We start from the raw sequence: 20,423 nt of genomic DNA, 5'->3' as shown, positions 1-20,423 counted from the left end.
CTTCTGTCAAGCTCTACTTCCAAAAAGAAACAGTTTAACAGCAGGGCAAGTAGAAAAGGTAGTGGTAGCTACACTGGACAAAACTCTTGGCAATGGTCAGAATTTCTGCAATGATACTATGTCAAAACTCACAAGAAACTGAGGTACAAACTTGTGTGAAGTAAACATGAGATTTATATTGCATTCATTTGAAGTATGATAGTTTCCTCTATTGCATGATTATTTTTTTTGATCTCTTATTTCCTTAAAAGAAATATACATCCTCGCATACAATGCTGATACCCTATGTGGTGATGCCATAAATCCCTTAGGATAGCAAGTTTGATGGGTGGTAACCCATTAGGAGAAAAATATACTTTTGAATATTATTTTACATATATACAATATATATATATATATTTAATTTTCAATCAAAAAGTAAAGTTTTCTTATATATTCATGAGTATTTTTATGTCCAAAATGAAAAAATATTTCGTATCTCAGCTCATATAAGTTAACAAGGTATTTGATATGCACCAACAACATGATTTGCTTCATTTCTACAAAATTAAAAGAAAACAAAGAAACAGTGAGTTATAAAGCTTTCCTTCTCCAAAGCCAAATACAATAAAATTTTGAAGCTGGAAAATTAATTAAAAGAACACAAAGTTTTGCATTGTGAGCAATCACAAAGAATGCAAAATGTAATCTAAGTAGAAACTAGCATTACTATATTAAACTAAAGAAAAGATATTTTGAATCCCTTTGTTCTGACAGAATGTGTCCAGTGTAAGAAAATGTAAATTTAAAGCAAGAGTCATTTACACTCTTACCAGTCTATCTTAATTTTGATAAACCTCTAGCCCTCTCAATTCCAAATTACCTAATATCACAAAGGATGACAGCCACTTATTTACAGGTTTTTTCAGCACTCTGAAAGGCACATTTATCTTTTGATGCATGTTTCTGCTAATGTCCTAAACTTGGGTTCCAACTGATCTAAGAAGTCAAGTGCCTCTTCTTCATGCTGATCACTGCAGCAGCCTACAGAGCCAGCCAAAGATCCTTTTCCTTCATAGTTATATGAAAGGAGATAATCTTCAGAATGCTTCTGTTCTTCATCCTGTCTGCATAGGTGCACCTTCTGGATAGGAACAGAACAGATCTTATCATTTTCTTAAATTGTTATCCTGAACATATTGCAAAAAAAAAATTTCTTTTTGATTTACCTTTCATTCAATTATTTTTAATCACAGTGTGTCCTCTAATGGATTCCTACATACAAAAAATGCACATGATTGGTCTATATCATTATGACTACAAAATATAAGTATTTAATAAAGAAATAATTTCTACTAATTACATATGTAACAATAAAAGAGGAAGAACCTGTTTAAATAACCTGTCAAGCAACTAAAATTCACTGAAAATTAAAAGACTGATTTATACATAACTAGTTAGACAAGTAGTGAGAGTTTTTTGATCTCCAAGAAATGGACTACATTTTTAATGCTGTACATTCATTCCTGCTCCATTGCTAATTAAAGTATGAGGTTTAAATTAGCATGAAGTAAGCAGTTAGACTAAAAGCAAACAGACATCCTCAGAAAAACTCACAAAAGCTTCAGTAATTATTCAAAATGAAAAACAGCACACTGCCTATAGCTTAAGCCAGGAGAAGAAAGTAATTTACACTTACGCCTGAAATATGTCAAGGATTACTCCTTGAAAGAGCAATATTCCAAAGGGGATGCAGAGGAGCACAGAGAGGAAAAATGAAATAAAACCAAAACCAGAAAGCCACCTTTCTAGCACATTTACATGTCTTCCTTCAAAAGCCTGTATATATTGACCATAACCACTACACTTCAAAGAAAATCAGTTTCAGAATACTTACTTCGCCTAAACGAGGATGTGTGAAATTATGCCACTCTGAATAGGAGTATCTACAAGTATCCATCATAGTCTGTCCTCCTCCTTCTTTAACTGATCCCAGAGTCTGATGTCCACTTCCCTTGACTGATTCCAAGGTATGCCCTCTGCCTTTTACCATTTCAAATGTTTGCTGCTCCCCTGTTTTTACTCCATACCCTCCTTGATCGCATGTACTTTGTAGAGGAATTATATTGTGATCCTAAACAAAAAAAAAAAGAAAAAAAGAAAAAAGCAGTAGTGAGGACATTTTTTTTCTCCTCATTTCCTTTTCCTTTTTAATTCAAAAAGAAGAAACAGCAATCAGAAACTTTCACAATTGAAATTTGAGAAGTCTCTTTCTTGGCACTGTGATATTTTGAACAAAGTGCTATCCTTAATGTCTAAAGATCAGTAAATCCTGGAAAGGATGCTATGATGAGAGAAGAGAGGATATCTGCATTTAAATATGATATGACGATATGATATCAAAGAATGGAAGTTTTATCCCAGTGAAATATGTACAATCCGTATTTTGAGTTTATAATGGCATTACATTATTCTTCATAGGCAACAAGAAATTTGACTCTTGCCACCACGAGTTTTTGGTTTCTTGGTTTTCAACATGAAAAATTATTTTTCAACTCATCTCCTCTTCTTGGGGAAGACAATGTCAGGGGGTGGAGGATGACAGAAAAGAGGTAGTCTAAAGAACTAAGTTATTCATGAATGCAGTCCTGGACTGAACTATGCTCATGGTAGACTGAAAGAAGCTTAGATGTAAAAAGCAAGAAAAATTTCATGAACACCTGTTCATGAAATCAACTACACCTGAGGTCATTTTTCAGGGGAAGGGAAGAAATTGCACCTGCAATTTACACAGCTATCTGCTAAATATAAAAATCCTTCTCCAAGGAAAAAGAATGTTTTTCCATTAACACATTTTCAACAGAGGCAAAATAATAAATTTCAATCTAATGTCAATGTTAAAAATGACTGCAAGGTTATTAAAATGTTCACCTGAAGCTGCCAATCAAATCCTTAAAATCTGGAAGAATTACAAGTAGCTAGCCTAACGACTACAAAGTATGTTTAAATGTATATGGTACTACCACCTCTGCCTAAAGAAAAATTTTCAAATTCTTATTAAATAGCAAAGTACATCTAATGATCCCTTCATTGTTTGCCTATTTCCTTTATCAAAACACTTACTTGCAGGTGGTCCTGTTCTCAAATTGCAATGCTATAGACACCACAATTGCGGGTTTCTATGTTGAAACAGACAACTTACCATCACTTCTTCTCCCGGAGCTTCTGTGTTTGAAATGATTAAATTGTGATTGGCACAATCATCAGTCACCTGCCTGTTCATTACCCCAGTGCCACAGCAGCCACAAATTGTGATCAGGATTACTATGGAAAAGGAAATAATACTATGAATTTTACCTCACAGTGGTATCTACTTATGTTGGATAACAAATTTTAAGGATCTGAGCATCAAGATTGGTTTAAAAAGAAATTCATTTCCAAAAATGCCCATACTTAAAGCTTTATATATTCACTTTTTTTTTTCCAAACAGTACAGGGAGTAATCACTGCATTGTTGAATTATTTCATTCTTCTAAAACACATCTGGTTATATAAAAGAAATGCAAGCATCCTTTATGAAAGCATTGTGACTTACTCAATTTCACAGTAATGAAAAATTTAGTCCAAACCCAGGTGAAAAATCGTGTCTTATGCCTAAAATTAGGTTGTACAGGAGATTATTTTTCATGTCTGAATATGTAAATGTCAAATTATATCATAAGACACTAATGGGCAAGCTAAATGTCCTAACACCAGAAATTTCTGCTTCATAGGAAAGGTCAGCAGAATCCTGGAGGACTTCCAGGATTATGCTATAGAACAATCTTATTTAATCCCTTGTATTCATTATATTCCTCTTAATAATACTACTTTTTGTTGTCAGAAACTCACCCAGAAATGACTTTGAATAACAGAATCATGATTAATAAATACCTTTCCTAAACAAATGACTAAACCTTTCATTCAGAGAACCATTCTGTTTTCTGCACTTTTCAAATTGCTAGCTTAAAAATAAAGAAGCCCATGAGGGAGAGTTCTGCCTAAATGCCCACTGAGAAATTTGATCTCTGAACATATAAACTTCTGTGAAAATTGGCTAAGAGCCACTTTCAAGATAATTTAGCTTCTCTAGCATCAGCTGTCAGAGAGATCTGCATCAATGATTCTAGCAGGTTGCCTCCTGATGCTGACAGATGGGAAGAAAACATCCGTGACAGCACTGAGCAGAGGATGCACAGGGTAAAACCTATCCACAGTAAAATAAAGGATCTATTTGTAAGGGATGCAGTCAAGAGGCAGTGAAAAAGAGGTAGGTGACATTTCACACAGTTCCTCTACTGCAGGTTCCCACATCTGAAAATTCATCTTCAGGATATATTCCAAATTTGAGTACCTGCCCCACTGAGATAAAACATTGATCTAGCTAGCCTTCAAAACATGTCCATGTCCCAGTGTTCTAGCTACTTAAGTAAGGACAGCTAGCTGAGATTCAACTGGAGCAAGACAGTTTTCCTATGACCAGAAAAAATGGATAAGAAAGAAGGAAAAAAACCCAAAAACCCAGATTCTGAAATACTAGATACTGCATGTCCTCTGTAGTTTTTAAAGATGTTATTAGTCAGAATAACATGACTGATTGTGGTAAAAAAAAAAACAACAAAAAAACAAACAAAAAAAAAAACCTTCCTTTTGCTTTTCTGTATCACCATCATTGTCTCACTGCTTAACAGCAATATTACTCTTCTCAGAACCTGTTTTGGATAGCTCCAGCAGCACAACAAATATTCAAGGTTTTGGTCTGTTGTGAACTATTCACCCTGTCCTTTAATGTTTCTGCACCTCAGATGAGGCAACCCTGGATGTGTTTGTAAACTGGGGAAAGAGATGCTGGAGAACAAAGCTGCAGAAAGGGACCTGGGGGTCCTGGTCCATGGCTCTGGAGGGAAGTGGTCAGAGCACCAAGCCTGGCAGAATTCAGGAAGTGTTTGGACAATGTTCTCAGGCACATGGTGTGATTATTGGTGCCATGGGCAAGGCCAGGATTTGGATGCACTGATCCTGATGGGTCCTTTTCAACTCAGTATATTCAATTGTTCCATGATTATATGGGGTCTTGTAAAATCCTTTGTGAAATCCAGTGTATCAGATACCCCATGTTTTAATCCACAGCACAAGAGAAATCACAAAATACTCTGGGAAATTGATTTCAGCATTCCTAGAAACAGAAATGTGTCTAGAACTCACAAACTTTTTTGAAGTCTTTTGGTTCAAGTGCTAAATGCAGGTGGTTTTGGCCTCACTTACCTGAACATACAGAACCTCTCACACAAAATATACTTAAACAAATAAACAGAAATCCACACACAGTAACTACAACACAAGATGAGAGCAGGAAGCCTGTGATACTGATATGAACAGAGCAGGTACATTAAGTCAGTGATGATAGCTATACAACAGCCAAAATAAAAAATGAATCGAGTTTGAATCCAGTTCTCTCAGCTAATCTTATAATTAAGTGACTTGTACTTTGTGTTTAAAAAAAATGTACTTACGCAGCAATAACAATGATCCTAAGATCATTGCAAGGATGGCCCAGAGACCAAGGGTAACATTTCCACCAGCAAGCTGACGAGTTCTGCCATCGCATTCAGTTGGAGTAACGCAGTCACAGAGATTAACTCTCACTATGTTCTCTCCTATCTTTCCTCCATTATCAATCACACTTACAGGAATTTCATAAATTCCATACGGAATATCACCCTTTGGTGAAAGATACCAAGAATTATCTGTAAACAAAAAGACAAAACCAAATCTAGGGTCAACGATGCTTGGAACTCAGTTGTCACAAATGTGACCATAATTACAATTTTTCCTTCTGTTACAGCCATACTGCTACCAGATCCACAGTAATGAGTTTCAAGTTAGATTAAATGTGTTGATACAAAACTAGATCTTGAATGGGTTTATACTTTCAGCACCTTTTAAATATTAGAACTGACAAAGCATACCTTACACAGCCCTCTGAAAACATATGATTTGAAACTCTGAAGTTGATTTAGTTCATTATAGGAAATGACACTACTTCAGCTCACTAGTAAAGATCATCAACTAAACTGACAGTTATTAAGAAGGCTTTTGGTAATGTGATTGGAATAATTAATTATAAACTTATACCCCTCCTACTCTTTAGTTATATTGCTGTATTCAGGGAGAATGACTATTTCCAGTGGGGGAAAAATCCATTTAATCTGCTGCCCTGTTCAGAGGCAATGATTAATGACCATATTCTTTGAGGGCCAAAAGAAATAATTTGTAAAAAAAGGTAAAAGACTGACACTGATGTACATACTGGTTGTTTTATGATGAGCTATATGAAACATGTATCATCCAAAATGTGATTTTCAATTTACCTGATATAAAACTTGAATCTATTAGAGGTCTTTGCTTTCAGACTTTTCTGTCTTTTGCCTTTCTTAGTGAGATAGAATGTTGCAGAATCATATCCTTTGCAACTAATTTGTGTCACCATAGCAGCAAATGTATGTGCTGCTCTTGTTGCCCTCATCCGGCAACCACCAGGAAACCACGATCAGCTTTAACTTTTTATATCAACAAATTTCAGGAAACAGTGATATCTTTGCTAATAAATTGTTTATCTACTGCTCAGGTCAGCTTTACAATAAGTGTGCTGGGTTACAGCAGTAGTAACATAAAAACTTCCAGAACTTTTTTTTTTGTCAGCCTATAATCAATTTTAGGTTAAGTTTCAGTTTCCCAGTCCTCCACCATAATAACAGACTAAGAAAAGTTCTATTTCTCTTTGGAATACCAGCCATTTCATTCTTAAATTCCTTATGAATTATGAATCTATGGTTCATTTTCCAGGTGTTAATGCAATGCATTATATCAGGTTTTGTTCCTTCTCCTGATCTTCTTACATCATAATTTCAGACAACAGCTGATTTCTGACCCAAGGATGCTTGGGACAGATTCTTCCTCTTCATGGTTTAAGAGACAGATCTTTCTCCTTGCCTTTGGAATGCCAACAATGTCATCACTGGATGAGAACTAGAGGAACCACTAGAGATCATCACCAAGCCCCAAAGTACCTCCACTGACTACACCAATTCCAAGCAGAGATTCATCCAATCTATTCTTTCAGAACACCCAAGTGAGAGACAGCAAAGCCTCCTCTGGCAGCCTGCAGCTGAGTGAGGAGGAGGAGGAGGAAGTTTCCACATACCATCGTGCGGAGTTAGCTTCCACATGGAAGCCAGTCTGCGGTCGTTTATGCGGTACTCGAAGGGTGCGCTGTACGGAGCCTCGTCGCCGTCCTGCGCCGTGAGGGAAATCGGGGTTCTGTCTCTGCACATGATGTGGTCAGTTTGAGTGATTCGGGGGAAATTCTTGTTGCCAGGCACGATGCAAACCTGAATTGTTCCAGTGCCTGTTTTACCATCTATGAGATAAAAATAACTGGGTTTAGCGCTTACTCCTAACATTGACACACTAGTTTCTGGTCTGAACTTTCACAATTAAATATCATCAACTGTAATATTCATGTTTAGAAGTAAGCTAGAAAGCAACTGCTGATTTAGCCAGAGAGAGAGGGGGAGTTCTCACAGGTCCTTCTTGGCTGCTTCTCTTTGCTTGGCTGGTTGCAGATGCATCAGCAGTTCCACATCTCCATATTCTGCATGTGCAGACTGTATTTTGCTGAGTGTGTGTGTCTGTGTGGAAACATATACTACTCTGACAGGTAGGAGGGGTAAGAGGAGGAAGAGCTCATAAACTAGGAGTAAAGGATACTATGACAAGCAGAGAAAAAAAGCAGAAAGTAAAGATTTCCAGCCTTCTAACTTCCAGAAGGAGAAAATTAACTACACTTTCCCTACCTTCACCTCTCTTTTGTGGGAAAAAAAACACTAAGGGAACAGAGCACTTCTTTCTGTCCTCTACCCTTTAATTTACCATGCATTCATCAGTGGCACATACCACGTCACCAAAGTCAACACACAAGAAATAAACGAAGTCTTCCTTCCTATTACAATTTTTCCAATACACAAATAGTCAATGCTTTTCATATACATCCCAGTGAAATGACATCAAGTCTACTTTTTAATCCTTTTTCTAGAAATAGCTGATTGCAGATGCCTATCATGCTTACTACATAGACAATAGAATTTTAAACAATTTAAATTTGCATTATTTACATTTGACTTTAAAATGCAAACTTTGACAGAGTTAGAATTGTTTGCTGCAAGTTCAATGACTTCTTTTCAAAAAGTCCTCTCTACTTTCTCTGTTGTCTAGCTCACAACTGCCAGGAGCTATTACTTAAAAAAGAATTGTCAAGAAATAGAAGAAATATACTCCAGAGAAAAATATCTCAATTTAAAATTACTAAAGGCTTTTAAATGGAGCATATAACTTCTCAAAACATTGAGATCATGCCTGATTTATAAAGGCTCTCCCTGCTAAATAATATTCCCTAAGCATTTGACAGAGTTATCACAAAGACAAGACGACAATGGACCAGGTGTGCCACTGGTCTGAACCACTACAGTTGTGCCCACACTACATTTGCACATAAACATCTGTTACACACCACAGAGACTCCAACAACATTTAGTACTCACTTCTGTCTATTGCAAGGACTGTGATATTGCATTGACCTCGTCTCATTTCTCCTATGTCTCGGTCCAAGACCCTAACAGTTCTGATTTCACCTGATTTGTCATCTATGTTGACCCAATTACACTGGCCAGGTGGTATCCGGTATCTGTGAAGAATAATTTGTCTTGTTAAAGATCCCAAACATAGCACACGTGTGTGTATACACAAACACATTTAGATACATGTATTCATATACACTGATAGGTGTGCAGGTGCACACACATACATACAACCTCAACAACTATTTCCTGTATACTTCCTGTATCCCACCCATGCTGTACTAAAAAAAAAACCTAGTAAATAACATAGCTTCATACCTTATGCCCTCACTATTTCCAGTTTCTGGATCTTCTGCTACATATCTCCCAATAGCTGTCCCAATATCTTCGCACTCTTTAACGTCTAAGCGCAACAGACAGGGTTTAAACACCGGTCCCTCGTCCACATCCAGGACATGCACAGTAACAGAGCAAGTGCTCTGGGAAAGTTGTTGGGAATGGGGAGCCAGCAGGTAGGGTGCCTCATTGTTGACTCCAATAACCAGGATCCTTTGCTTGGCAGCTTCATAGTCCAGTCCCTGTAACAAAGGTGAGGTGGTATTTTTTCCCTTCAAACCAATACAAAACCTAACATTCTTTTCACCACATAATTATTACAGCTGGAACTGTACCACATTTACAAAAGAAGCCAACTGTCCTCAAATAAGCCATTGAGACAGAGTAAAAGGACATGACTTTTTTTTAATGTAAAGTTTTAAGTTAGTCAAAGAAAAAGGCCTAAAAAATACCCAAGCAAGAAATATCACTGCAAAATTTTGGATAAATATTCTGAAAATTAGTTACTAAAAGAACAAAAAGCAATTAAATGTAGTGGGGGGATTTTCTTCTTCCCATTTAGTTAGTCATTATTTTAGCTTACACGTGTTTCCTTTTCACCAATGGTCAATCACACTTCTCTCTAGAAGCTACAAATCCACCTGAGAATTTATGGAGTTGACAGTAAGTAGTAACAATTTATTCTTCAGACATGTTCTCCAAAGTCATTTTATGCCTTTAATAGAGCTAATATTATCCTAAAGTCATAATATTCTCTAGTCTACTGCAGCATTACAATAAATGTAAGAAATTTCAACTATGTTCATATACCAGGGACAGAGCTTTAGAAAAAGTTCTAATCATTACTAGGAACAAAAAACCCATAATAAATAATATTAATTTAAAAATTACTAGCATCTCTACCTCTACAATTTCCATGTTCAAGTTTTAATACTAATCTTTTCTGCTCCTTAGAAGTTATTGCTTATTGCAGTTATAAAAGATAATGAAAAAGAGGAAAGGGATCTGCTGAAGGACAGATGCAATGGGCCTTTTACCTCACATCTGTAAAAGACTTATAACAAATAATTAAACTGACACAAATTCTTTTATGCATATCGACTTCCTCACATGCCAGAAAAGCAAACCTGAAGTCAGTACACTGCAAAATAAAACCTGGAGGGCTTTATGCTGAACGAGGAAGTCTACTTAACTCCCAGAGAGAACAAGACTGAAGAAGGTACTCAATCTTTCCCTGCTTTGCCACTCTCTCATTTCTGTTAAAAACCATGAATCATTCCTCAGTTACACCCCTAAGTCTAAACAACTCCAACTGTAGAACCAGGCCAAAGCACCAAGCTCTTCTGAAATGAAAAACCAAATTCTTTGGATTCTGAACACCAAAATTGAGGAACAGTCTGGAAGGTGAGCTTTGTGTGTTATGTTTTAAAACCAAAACCTGAAAATCCATAAATTTTCCCTTAGCCCTTCAATTTTTACTTACCTTAGTAACACACAGTATTCCTTCGTTTGTGTTTTTGTCTGTTGTAATTTCAAAGGCCTGATCATCATTTCCTCTTATAATTTCATATACTGCTCCTGAGCCAGGTGAACCCGGTTCATCAAGATCAACAACAGAGATTCTCAGTACTTCTACATTCACTCTGTTTTCTTCCACTCGTGTTTCATACTTGGAGTACCCAAAAAAAAAATTAATTTAAATCAGAGAATAGTGTTCCACAAGGCAAGACTGAAGAACATCATATTTAAATAAGACTACTTCAACCTAAGGAGTTAATTTACCAGGTTGATGCAATTATTTATTTTGTTTTCGTGCATTAGCGTATTTTTCCCATTCCTCCCTTATACCCTGTGTCAAACAATAAACATTTCCTGACAGCACAATTGAAATCTCAGCTTCTTCATACACTCAAACTACCACTGACACAATTAATTCTGGAATTCTCCTTACAGGAAAGGTAAATTAGCAGTTTCCCTCAGTTACATCAGCTATAGATTGTAATTTGGATTCAACATGATCAAGCTGAGAATTAGAAAAGGTATTGGGGTAAATGTTAAAAAATATATAAATAAACCAACAATAACTTGCAAAAATCCAAAATGGATTAAATACATCTCTGCTTTGATGGCAAAAGATAAAAGGATGTTTTGTATTTTTATGTTATTCTCTACAAGTTGAAGAAGAGCAGATAAGAGTATTCTCAATTATATTACTGATGACATTCTACAGTAGTGACCAGAAAGGGTAAATTACATGTATTCCTTATGAATAACAAATTCTTTTTTCATATATTTCATATTACAAAATCTCCTGTGGTATTTGAGATGCATACACAGTTGTTGAGACATGCTCTTTGCCCTGAATCATACTTGTGGCTGGAATAAGCAAAGACATCTATATTGGCATTAACTGTCTCAGGGCATTAGACTTCATATTTGAGGGACTGTCCATCAGGAAATTAGAAAGGAGATGAAAACACATTTTTTAAAGCTTTATACAAACATTTTACTCATGCAGACTTACTTGTAACTGTTTAAAGGTTGGTGCATTGTCATTCGTATCCTCGATTTTGACGACAACTGTTCCTGTAGTGCACAAACCAAAAGGCTGACCTGCCATATCTCTCACTTCAACTAACAAGGTGTAACTGGGCACAAGCTAAAAAGAAGAATAAAAGCATAAAGAAGTTTTTCATACTCACTTTTTTTAACTGCATAGTAACACATAGTTACAAAGGAGTAGAACTAAATATTTCATTCCTGTTCCATAATTCTGCTCTAAATTCAGTGTTTTCCAACAAAATGAGACAATTGGCTTTGGGGTTTTTTGCCCTATTGCTCAAAAGGAAAAGGAGCAAAATAATTTTCAGTGGCTAAGCAGTACTGAGTTCAGCCAGCATTTGTTAGTAACATGCATACTATATCCTGTATCAAATAAAGCTTCTCACAATGTCAGTGTTATTTTCCAGAACCTGAAGTTTTGGAAGATACAGATGACATACTTTCATCTGCTATTTGCCTCCCCTTTGGAGCAACAGAGTATTCCCTCAGGTTGTCAATAGGTGAAGTGTTTCAATGCACATCTCTTATTTCACTGAGGATGAAGAAAACTGTGCTGCAATCAGCCTCTGTCTGGGCAACACAGGTTAAGGCAATGCCTGTCATTTGGCAGGGTCTGGCACTGAAGGAGTCAGCATCCTTATCAATTCCAAGGGGATCCCCAATAGGAAGCAGCCCACTTAAATCCCTAACTTGAACCAGAACAGCAGAAAGCTTTCTTTTTTAATTTGAACAACCAAGGAAAGAGGGACCAGGGGGAAAAAAGATGTGGGCAGAGGGGAGAGAACATGCAACAGTACAGATGGGTTAGGCACAAAAAGAGAAAGTTTGTAAATCAAGACAATAACTCTAGTTCTGAATGCCTGGAAGTAGCACTGGTTTCTCTGGTGCAGAAATGAAATCTCCTGTTCTACTTCATAAGTTTATCTTAAAAGATAGGCAGTGGACTAGCTTTTCAATCCCTCCTTCCTTCAAGTAGTCACTGTGACAGCTTCCTCAGCAATTTTCTCCTGCTAATAAAGCTAAGCGCTCTAACTGCAAGCGCAAAGTTTTGCAACGTGATGTTTTACATGGATTTTCAGCCATGAAACAACACAAGTATGCCATAATATAGCTCCTTTTATCTTCAGACAAGTTGTGCCTGCTGCAATGTCTCCTAAAATGACTGTCCTATGCTAGAATTATTATTTTGAATTACACGCACATGTCATTTTTTTCCTAGTACAAACTATCTCACATGACATTCTATCAAAAAAAAAGAAATCCTGTATCCTATCTGTTTGAAAGCTAGCTGATAAAAATAAATGGGTGGAACATTATTTTAAGAAATGGTATGTTACTGTTTAGGTTTCAATTATTGGGAGATATTTCTGGTTAGTATAGGATGACTGACTACTTCTAGAGAAACCGGTTCATCTTCTCTGTGAAGAAGCAAGAAGCACCACAAATCGAGCTTAAACAGGAGGAAACAGTGGGTCATGGGATTCCTGAACACAGAAAGTGTTCAGACAAAAAAGTGAAAAATCCATAGGTTGAACAGCTGAGCAGTAAGAAGTTCTCTGCCAAGGTTAGCTAGAATATGGTAATCTATGCAGAAACTCTCTGGACTAATTACAGGTCTCTGAAAAGCTTCAGAAGAAGCCTTAGACACATAAACAAAAAAATGAGAAAGAAGCTGTCTGTTGATCCACATGCCAACACTTCATAGAGTCATCGAAAAGCTTGGTTTGGAAGGGATTCTAAAAATCATCTAGTTCCAAACTGCCCATGCTATGGGATTTCACCCCCATGAACTTCCACCCCCTAAATCAGTTTGCTTAGGGCATGGTACAATGTGGCCCTGAACATTTCCAGGATTGGGGCATCCACAACCTCTCTGGGCAACCTGCTCCAGTGTCTCACTACCTCTGAGTCAAGAACTTCTTCTCAACATCTAACCTAAATATCTCCTCTTTTGGTTTAAAACCACTTTCCTATTCCCATTGCCCTATCACTACCTGCCCATGTTAAAAAAAAAAATCCTTTTTTTATAAGCCCCATTTAACAACTAAAAGGCTGTAATGAGATTTCTCTAGGCTGAACAACTCCAACTCTCTCAGCCTCTCTTCATAGAAGAAGTGCTCCACCTTTTGGATTTGAACTTCTTCACACCCTTCCTCTGGACCTGCACTAATAGAACCATGTCCTTTCTGCACTGAGGAGCCCAGAGCTGGGTGCAGCCCTGCAGGTGAGGTCTCACAAGGGCAGAGCAGAGCAGTGTTAAGCTATCTGTGTGCACTAAATGACAGCTGAGAATGCTTCAGGAAAGATCACCTCTCTGTCCAGCTGTGGCAGCAACACAGAGATGACACCGGTGTCCCCATGTAAAGAGAACGCTGGGGTAATCGGTGGGGTTTGTGACACAATGCGGTATTTCAGCGTGGTATGCAGAGTATAAGGCTCATCTCTGTCCTCTGCAATCACTTTCCCAACAACAACACCTGTGAACACAATGCAGCAATTTTTAGTTCCCGAGAAATCTGCAAATAGTAAAAAAAAACATTTGAAAAGGTATTTCTGTTTTAAACATGTGAAGAGAGCTACTTGAACATTTACTGCTGCTCTTTGCAAATTCAGTCTTTGCTGTAATATAATACTCCCCAGGGAACCTCACTGAAATGTCTTAAAAGACAGGATCACACCTAGTCATACTGGTGTGTAACAAAGCTGAGTAGTGGTAAGTATGTTCAGAGACTTAAAACAATTCTTACCAGGTCTGGAATTTTCAGGGACACAAAATTCAAAAAGGTCTTGTGTAAAATATGGAGCATTATCATTGTCGTCCTCTATCCTGATTGTATGCACAAGTGGTACTTCTGGTGAATAACCATCTGGAGTAGTTGCAAAGCAGATGATCTGGAAGAAAAATTCAGTGCTTAAGCAACATGCAGAACTTTCAGTTCAATGGGGGAGTCCATAAAACAGAATTAAATACAGCATGCAAAGGACATCCTTCTCAAGACCAGGCTCTTCAGGCACATGGACTGGGATGTTACTGCTATCTTAGGAGTGAAAGCAGAACACAACCTCTGAATGCTTTCCAATCTTTCCCCCTTCCATTCTTCACGCACTCTAAGTACTTTAATCACTTTCTCCCTGACCCCTCCTCCAACTCTATCACTTTTTTCAAGTTTCCTGAACACTTTTTTTTCAGGTGTTCACAAAGCACCTCAGCTCTCAAAATGTAGATGCATATATTGTTATTTAGAACAAAACAAGAACAAGAGCAAAACTACTTGCCCCATTATAACATGACCTAATAAAATGCAGCAATAGGTACTGATAATTACGTTTTAGAAACTGTTTCTACTGGTTGACTTCTTACACTTCTCAGCCAGTAGAGAGAGCAGTGTACCTTGTTAATAGATCTGAACAGCCTGAAGACTCAGAAAACCATAGTCATCTAGAGTTTACCATTATTTCTGTTTTCTGCAGATCTTTTCAAACTTTCCTAAAAAATTCTTCCTAGAAGTGATGTAAATCCAATAGCTCACTATATTTATGCTGCAATTAGAGATTAAGCAGTGAAAAGCAAAACTACTTTCAAGATCTAGATGGCCAGCCATTTATTTGCTACTGATTTTATCTCTTCAACATCAAGGATATTACTCAGAATAGACAGGTGATTTCAGATCTTGTTTGCTACCATTTCCCCTGCAACCCAACTGTCAAATATATGCATGACAGATTTAAAATTATATATGTATATATTTAATTATATTTACACAACATAGGCCTGTACCTGAAAACTTGGATACTGTTCACGGTCTACCGCACGAGTAGCAAAGATATTTCCAGTTTCTCTTTCTATGTAAAACAAACCCTTTGGATCTTGATCAATTCCTGGTCCACTTGCAGAATAATAAATTGTGTAGTTCTGAGCTGTGTCTGACTGGACCTATAAGAAGATATTTTTAAGCCCAAGGAAAAACATCAACAGATGTCAATACATTTCCACCTTTTCATGATCATATTTAGCACAAACAAAAACTCCTAAAACGAAAAAACCAAACCTGATTTACTGTTCACAGAACAGTAGGAGAACAGCTTGACATGTGACTGCCTTCCTTTATAATATGTGTACATAAGAAGGGGAGTTAATTCAACTCATAAATATTTAAAATTATCAAATTAAAGAGAAGACTTTATAAGGGAAAAAAATTTTGAAATCCAATCTATAGAATATCTCACACAAGGCATATTCAGATACAGATGGCTTATTTCTGGACCTGTTCAAGAGACTTTAGTGTTAGTGCATTCACTGAGAATGTGGTTTGCACCTAAAGAAAAAGTGAAGGAAGGCAAGAAGGAATAAAGACCACATAGAGTACAGTTCAGAGATATGCCAATTCAGATAGCCTCTGCATCTCATTACAAGCACCAAGGAGGCAACATTAGACTTATCTATTTATAAACACTCTTCTCCCAAAACACTTTCCTTATTTACTGAATGCCAGAAGTTAGCAGGGTAAGATTAGTAGAAGAAGGATTGCTCTGCACAGACTCTGTTATTACACTTGTCTCTACACATCTGCTACCAGCTAGTCTGTAATCTAGTGAAGGCTAGATGGATCTATGATAACTTTAATTCTTGCATTTCTCTTTCACGCCTACTTGTTTTCTCCCACTAACTACTTTTCTGAATAACACAGGCCATACTCAGTCTTCAAGGCTGAAGGTGCACACCTCGAGCTCCAGAAAGGATGTAGACAAGCAGGCAAAATTTACCCCAGTCTGTGTTTACAAAATCCTTTTCTAAGCAATGTTTAGTGGATGGTTATTTGCTGCTGCTTTTCTTTTAATTACACACACTGATTTCCAGGCCAAAGAGCTCTCTTTGATAGTACGTCTCCTTTCTTTTTCCAACTTTTGCACAATGCCATTTGACTCCGACAACTAAGATCACAAGTTATTTCAGGTACAAGATCACGAGATATACAATGAATAGGACAGAACAAGACAAAGGAATAATAGCAGGAATGTCACTGGTAGATAACACAAGACAGCTCATCTTATTTATCATAAAAGTCACATAAAAACTAGCATGGGTGATAAAATTAAGGTTTATATAAAATGTACCTGCTGTATTTGCAGTGGGAAAGGTCCCAGTGAGTTCTCTATCATGACAGATGGAATAGGGCCCCACCTTCTTTTGGTTCTCTTCAGAACTGTATCCCTAGCATGCCTGGTATTCGGTGTCTGGGTCAAGAAGACAGAAAGACAGATGAGAATACATCCATATATTCTTAACTGCATGTATTTTTGCTTAACTGCCATCCTGCATTTCCATCTTTTACTCCCCATTCCAGTCTTCCTACTGACAATTTGTTTTTCCAAGGTCTTCATTTCTGATTATATCTGTGATAATATTCCAAGCTTTTTCATTTCTTGTGATACTTTGCATGAATAAGATCTGCTTTAATTCCTCAAACATGGCTTTTAAGATTCTTGACATTCCTGATTATGCTACTTGCTAGCATTTCCCATTTGAGAAAGAAAATCTGCTGACTCAAGCAACACAGTAATCAAAAATTGCTAAATAAAAACACACGCTACACCAGTATTTTGCCTGATTATTTGAATTCTAAAACTTTACTACAGATACTTATTATAAAGCTGTATTCTGTGAAAAAGTATTTCAAATAAGTAAGATATCTTGAAATTAGAACCTAACCTTTTTTTCTTCTTCCACCAAGTCAACATGTATTTTCTTTTCAACTTGTTCTTGAATGTCCTTAAGTATTATGGTAAAAGTCTTTTTCTCAGCAGACAAAGAAAGAGCAGATGTTGTATACACAGAACCATCCTCTAGAACCTTGAAGTTCCCATCACTGGAACTGATTAAGTCTGCAGACTGAAGGCATTCTTTCAAATCAACTGTAAAAAAATATTCAAACAATAACTCAAACAGCAAAAAACAATATCCCTCATAAAACAAACCCTAAACCCCAAGTAAAAACTGTATTTACTGACAGACAGAATCTTCAACAGCTTGTCACTCAGTATTTAAGCAACACCAATACTGATTTTAAAACCCACTTATGCACTCAAATTTGATCTTTTCATTTATTTCCACTCTTGTATTCATTAGTGCTTCCTAAACAACATGGGTGCTATAAGGATATCGTCCAACAAAACACTATTACACTGGTAAAATTATTGAAGCATCAGAGATGCAATTATGTACATTTAAATACAAAAATCCTTGCAGACATGCCCATTATTGGAGCAGTAGCTATTGCATTTGCCTCGTGCTCCATGCCCTACAATATCGGTGAAGACGATTAATTAATGTAAATGCCCAATGGAGATGTTACATCTTGGAAGTTTTGCCCTCAGGAGGAAAGCACTGACTGGTACTATGTGATTTAATACTCTTGGGAGGACAAAGGCCTTTAAATTATGAGGCAGACAGATGGAAGAGATAAAGAGTAACCCTAGAACAAACAATTAGCAATTTTTTAATATGCATGTGATAGAATCCCATACAGGCAATTTCAGCATACTTCCCAGGTATTTTTCATTGTATTTTATGTCACTTGTGGCTAAAATAGATTTTTTGACTTCAATAAACTCAGTTCACCAGCAAGTAGTTTAGTACCACACCTGGAAAAAAAGCAAAATCAGCCCTAAAAGAGGATGATTTGGCACGTTGAAAAGGATGAAGGTCAGAGACTCAAACTCCAAACAAATGATCATTGCAGAGCACAAGAGGTGTGTCATGGTCTCAAAACCAAAACTTTTCAATACTCTTTCAATGGTATCATAGTGGGTGGGACACTGCTGTATGAAAGCTGATTGCAAAATTCATGAAGATTCAGAATTACATCCTGTATATGTAAATGACATTTTCAATAAACTAAATTTCATTCCGCTTTCAAAACTGCAAAAACAGATGGGAACCATAATTTAAAATGCTATGTGATTTCTTCTTCCTCTTAAGTCTGTCCTTTAAATGCACAAATGAAGATTTCCTAGACTTTCTATGGTACTGCAGCAGTGACTCCTATCCTTTTTTCATCTGTACAGTGCAAACAGAGTATTGAAAAGAATATCACTGCCTCACTTAAATGTGCCTTATACTGCTGCCTATTACAGCACTGCATTTCCACAAATACCAGACTGGAGATATTGTTTCTGATGGTTATATGAGTCAGCCCTATGGTCCATTAGTTATAGTTTTGTGGGACATTTTTCTTTAAAAACTCTAGTATAAGATATAAAGTACCCTAATGATAAGCAGGAAAATCATGACTAATTTCACTGTCAAGGTATGGTCCTTTTATCAATTCAAAATATTTCTCCATAAATGCGTAAGTAATGTCTTTTGAGCTATAATGGTTTTGTTTAAGGTTTTGGGGGGGAAAAAAATTGAGTTCCGTATTATGCAAGTTCTTCCAAAGCAGTGCAATAACATGAAGTTCTATTTTTATATAAATGAAGTTTATTTACATAGAGAAATGTTAAAGTCTATGAAAACTCACTCACACAGCTGTAGCAGTTTTTTTTGTTTTAAAATTTAAATGTAAGATCAAGGAATTTTCACTATAAAGCTAGATTTTCTGAGCAATTGTGATGAACTACCAATTCACTTTATTTGTTCTTTCTACAGAAATATGGGTTAGGACTGCAGACTTGGAGCACACTTCTCTGTTGTCACAGGACCCACAAAGGGCACCCCTGAATCTCAAATTCAGTCTGAGGCAGCACAGAATCCTTCAGCACCTCCTATGCCACACCTTTCAAAGCTGCCTTTGAAAGACTGGTCTGAAAAACAAATAGGAGTGGGATGTTTTCTGGTCTCCTCTATTCCTCCCAGTCACCTGCAAGGTGCCCTGAACTGAGGCAGACTGTCCAGTCAGACAGGAGCACTCTCCCAACTGAGTGTGCATGCAGGACACCTCTGCACCACGTCCCCTCGTGTGCTCTGAATGCCCCAGCACTGCTGAGCAGTCACATCCATGTTTCACACAGAAGCAGCCTCTTGCTGCCTGGTTAAGCAGGTTTTGTCTTCTTTTTTTAAATCATTTCCTTCGTCCAAATGACTTATTCTCTTCTTCATATGACCGTGGGTTATGGGTGCAGTTTGGAATATCAAGCATTTATTTAAATAGTAAGCCTTAAACTCCAAATTTTGAAAATATTAAATTTTTAAATTTAGTTTTAAATTAAATCCTGTAATCTGACAATAGCTCTTTATGCAAAAGGTGAAGGGATGCATGGAGCTGGTGTTCAAATCCGTAACAAACACAGGGCGTATCCTTCATAAAAAGCTGATCCAGCTGTTTAGCTGGCTCTCCAGTCATCCATTCATTCCATTAAAAACAAAGTCTCCTCCACTGTTAACAGCATCTCCAGCAAAGGTGCAATGCTGTGTTGTTAAGCTGGGAATTTCATAGTTTCTCTCACCTCTGCCAACTAACTTGTCAGCCTCTAGTTCAGAAGGAACATGAAAAATTACTTTCTTGCAAGCTTCACAGCACAAACTCAGCACCTAGAAAACAAATGAAGAAATCAGGAAAAAAAACCCGCATAATTACATGGTATTTTGAACTAGACACTGATGCTGACTTTGGTTGGTTTGTTTGTTTGTTATGACAAGCAAGTGAAACAGCACTGAGAGAACTCCTCCCTAAAAATTCAGGTACCGGGCAGCACAGTACACAAAGTTTCAAACTGGAAACAAGATCTGACTACAGCTCCTGTATTTGTCCAAGGGTCGTGTTTAGGGGTTTTTTTCTAAAATCACTGGCATTAACAGTAAGATTTCCCTTTGACTAGAGGATTTTGCCTACAGTCCTGCTTCAGTAGAGATTCGATAAAATACAGCCTCGC

At 37.0% G+C, this 20,423-nt stretch overlaps 1 protein-coding gene across 1 annotated transcript; it reads right to left on the bottom strand.

Annotated features, from left to right (window-relative positions):
- Positions 1-628: 628 nt before the first annotated feature.
- On the bottom strand, positions 629-17,368 carry LOC128942523 (desmocollin-2-like). Its single transcript, XM_054285058.1, has 14 exons — positions 17,263-17,368; positions 16,668-16,787; positions 15,331-15,486; positions 14,300-14,444; positions 13,863-14,029; positions 11,515-11,649; positions 10,474-10,659; positions 8,973-9,232; positions 8,619-8,761; positions 7,223-7,438; positions 5,532-5,765; positions 3,182-3,303; positions 1,877-2,113; positions 629-1,123 (listed from the first exon to the last, which is right to left on the bottom strand). The coding sequence occupies exons 2-14, from the start codon at positions 16,710-16,712 to the stop codon at positions 926-928; spliced, it is 2,244 nt and encodes a 747-aa protein (XP_054141033.1). The 5' UTR covers positions 16,713-16,787; positions 17,263-17,368; the 3' UTR covers positions 629-925.
- Between the last annotated feature and the right edge of the window lie 3,055 nt (positions 17,369-20,423).

The sequence above is a fragment of the Melozone crissalis genome, unplaced genomic scaffold (assembly GCF_028551555.1).
Source record: "Melozone crissalis strain CALT ecotype California unplaced genomic scaffold, PUWL_Pcris_2 ptg000042l_1, whole genome shotgun sequence".
NCBI lineage: Eukaryota > Metazoa > Chordata > Aves > Passeriformes > Passerellidae > Melozone > Melozone crissalis.
Note: the sequence above shows the minus strand (reverse complement) of the source record. Positions and strands in the feature narration are given on the sequence as shown.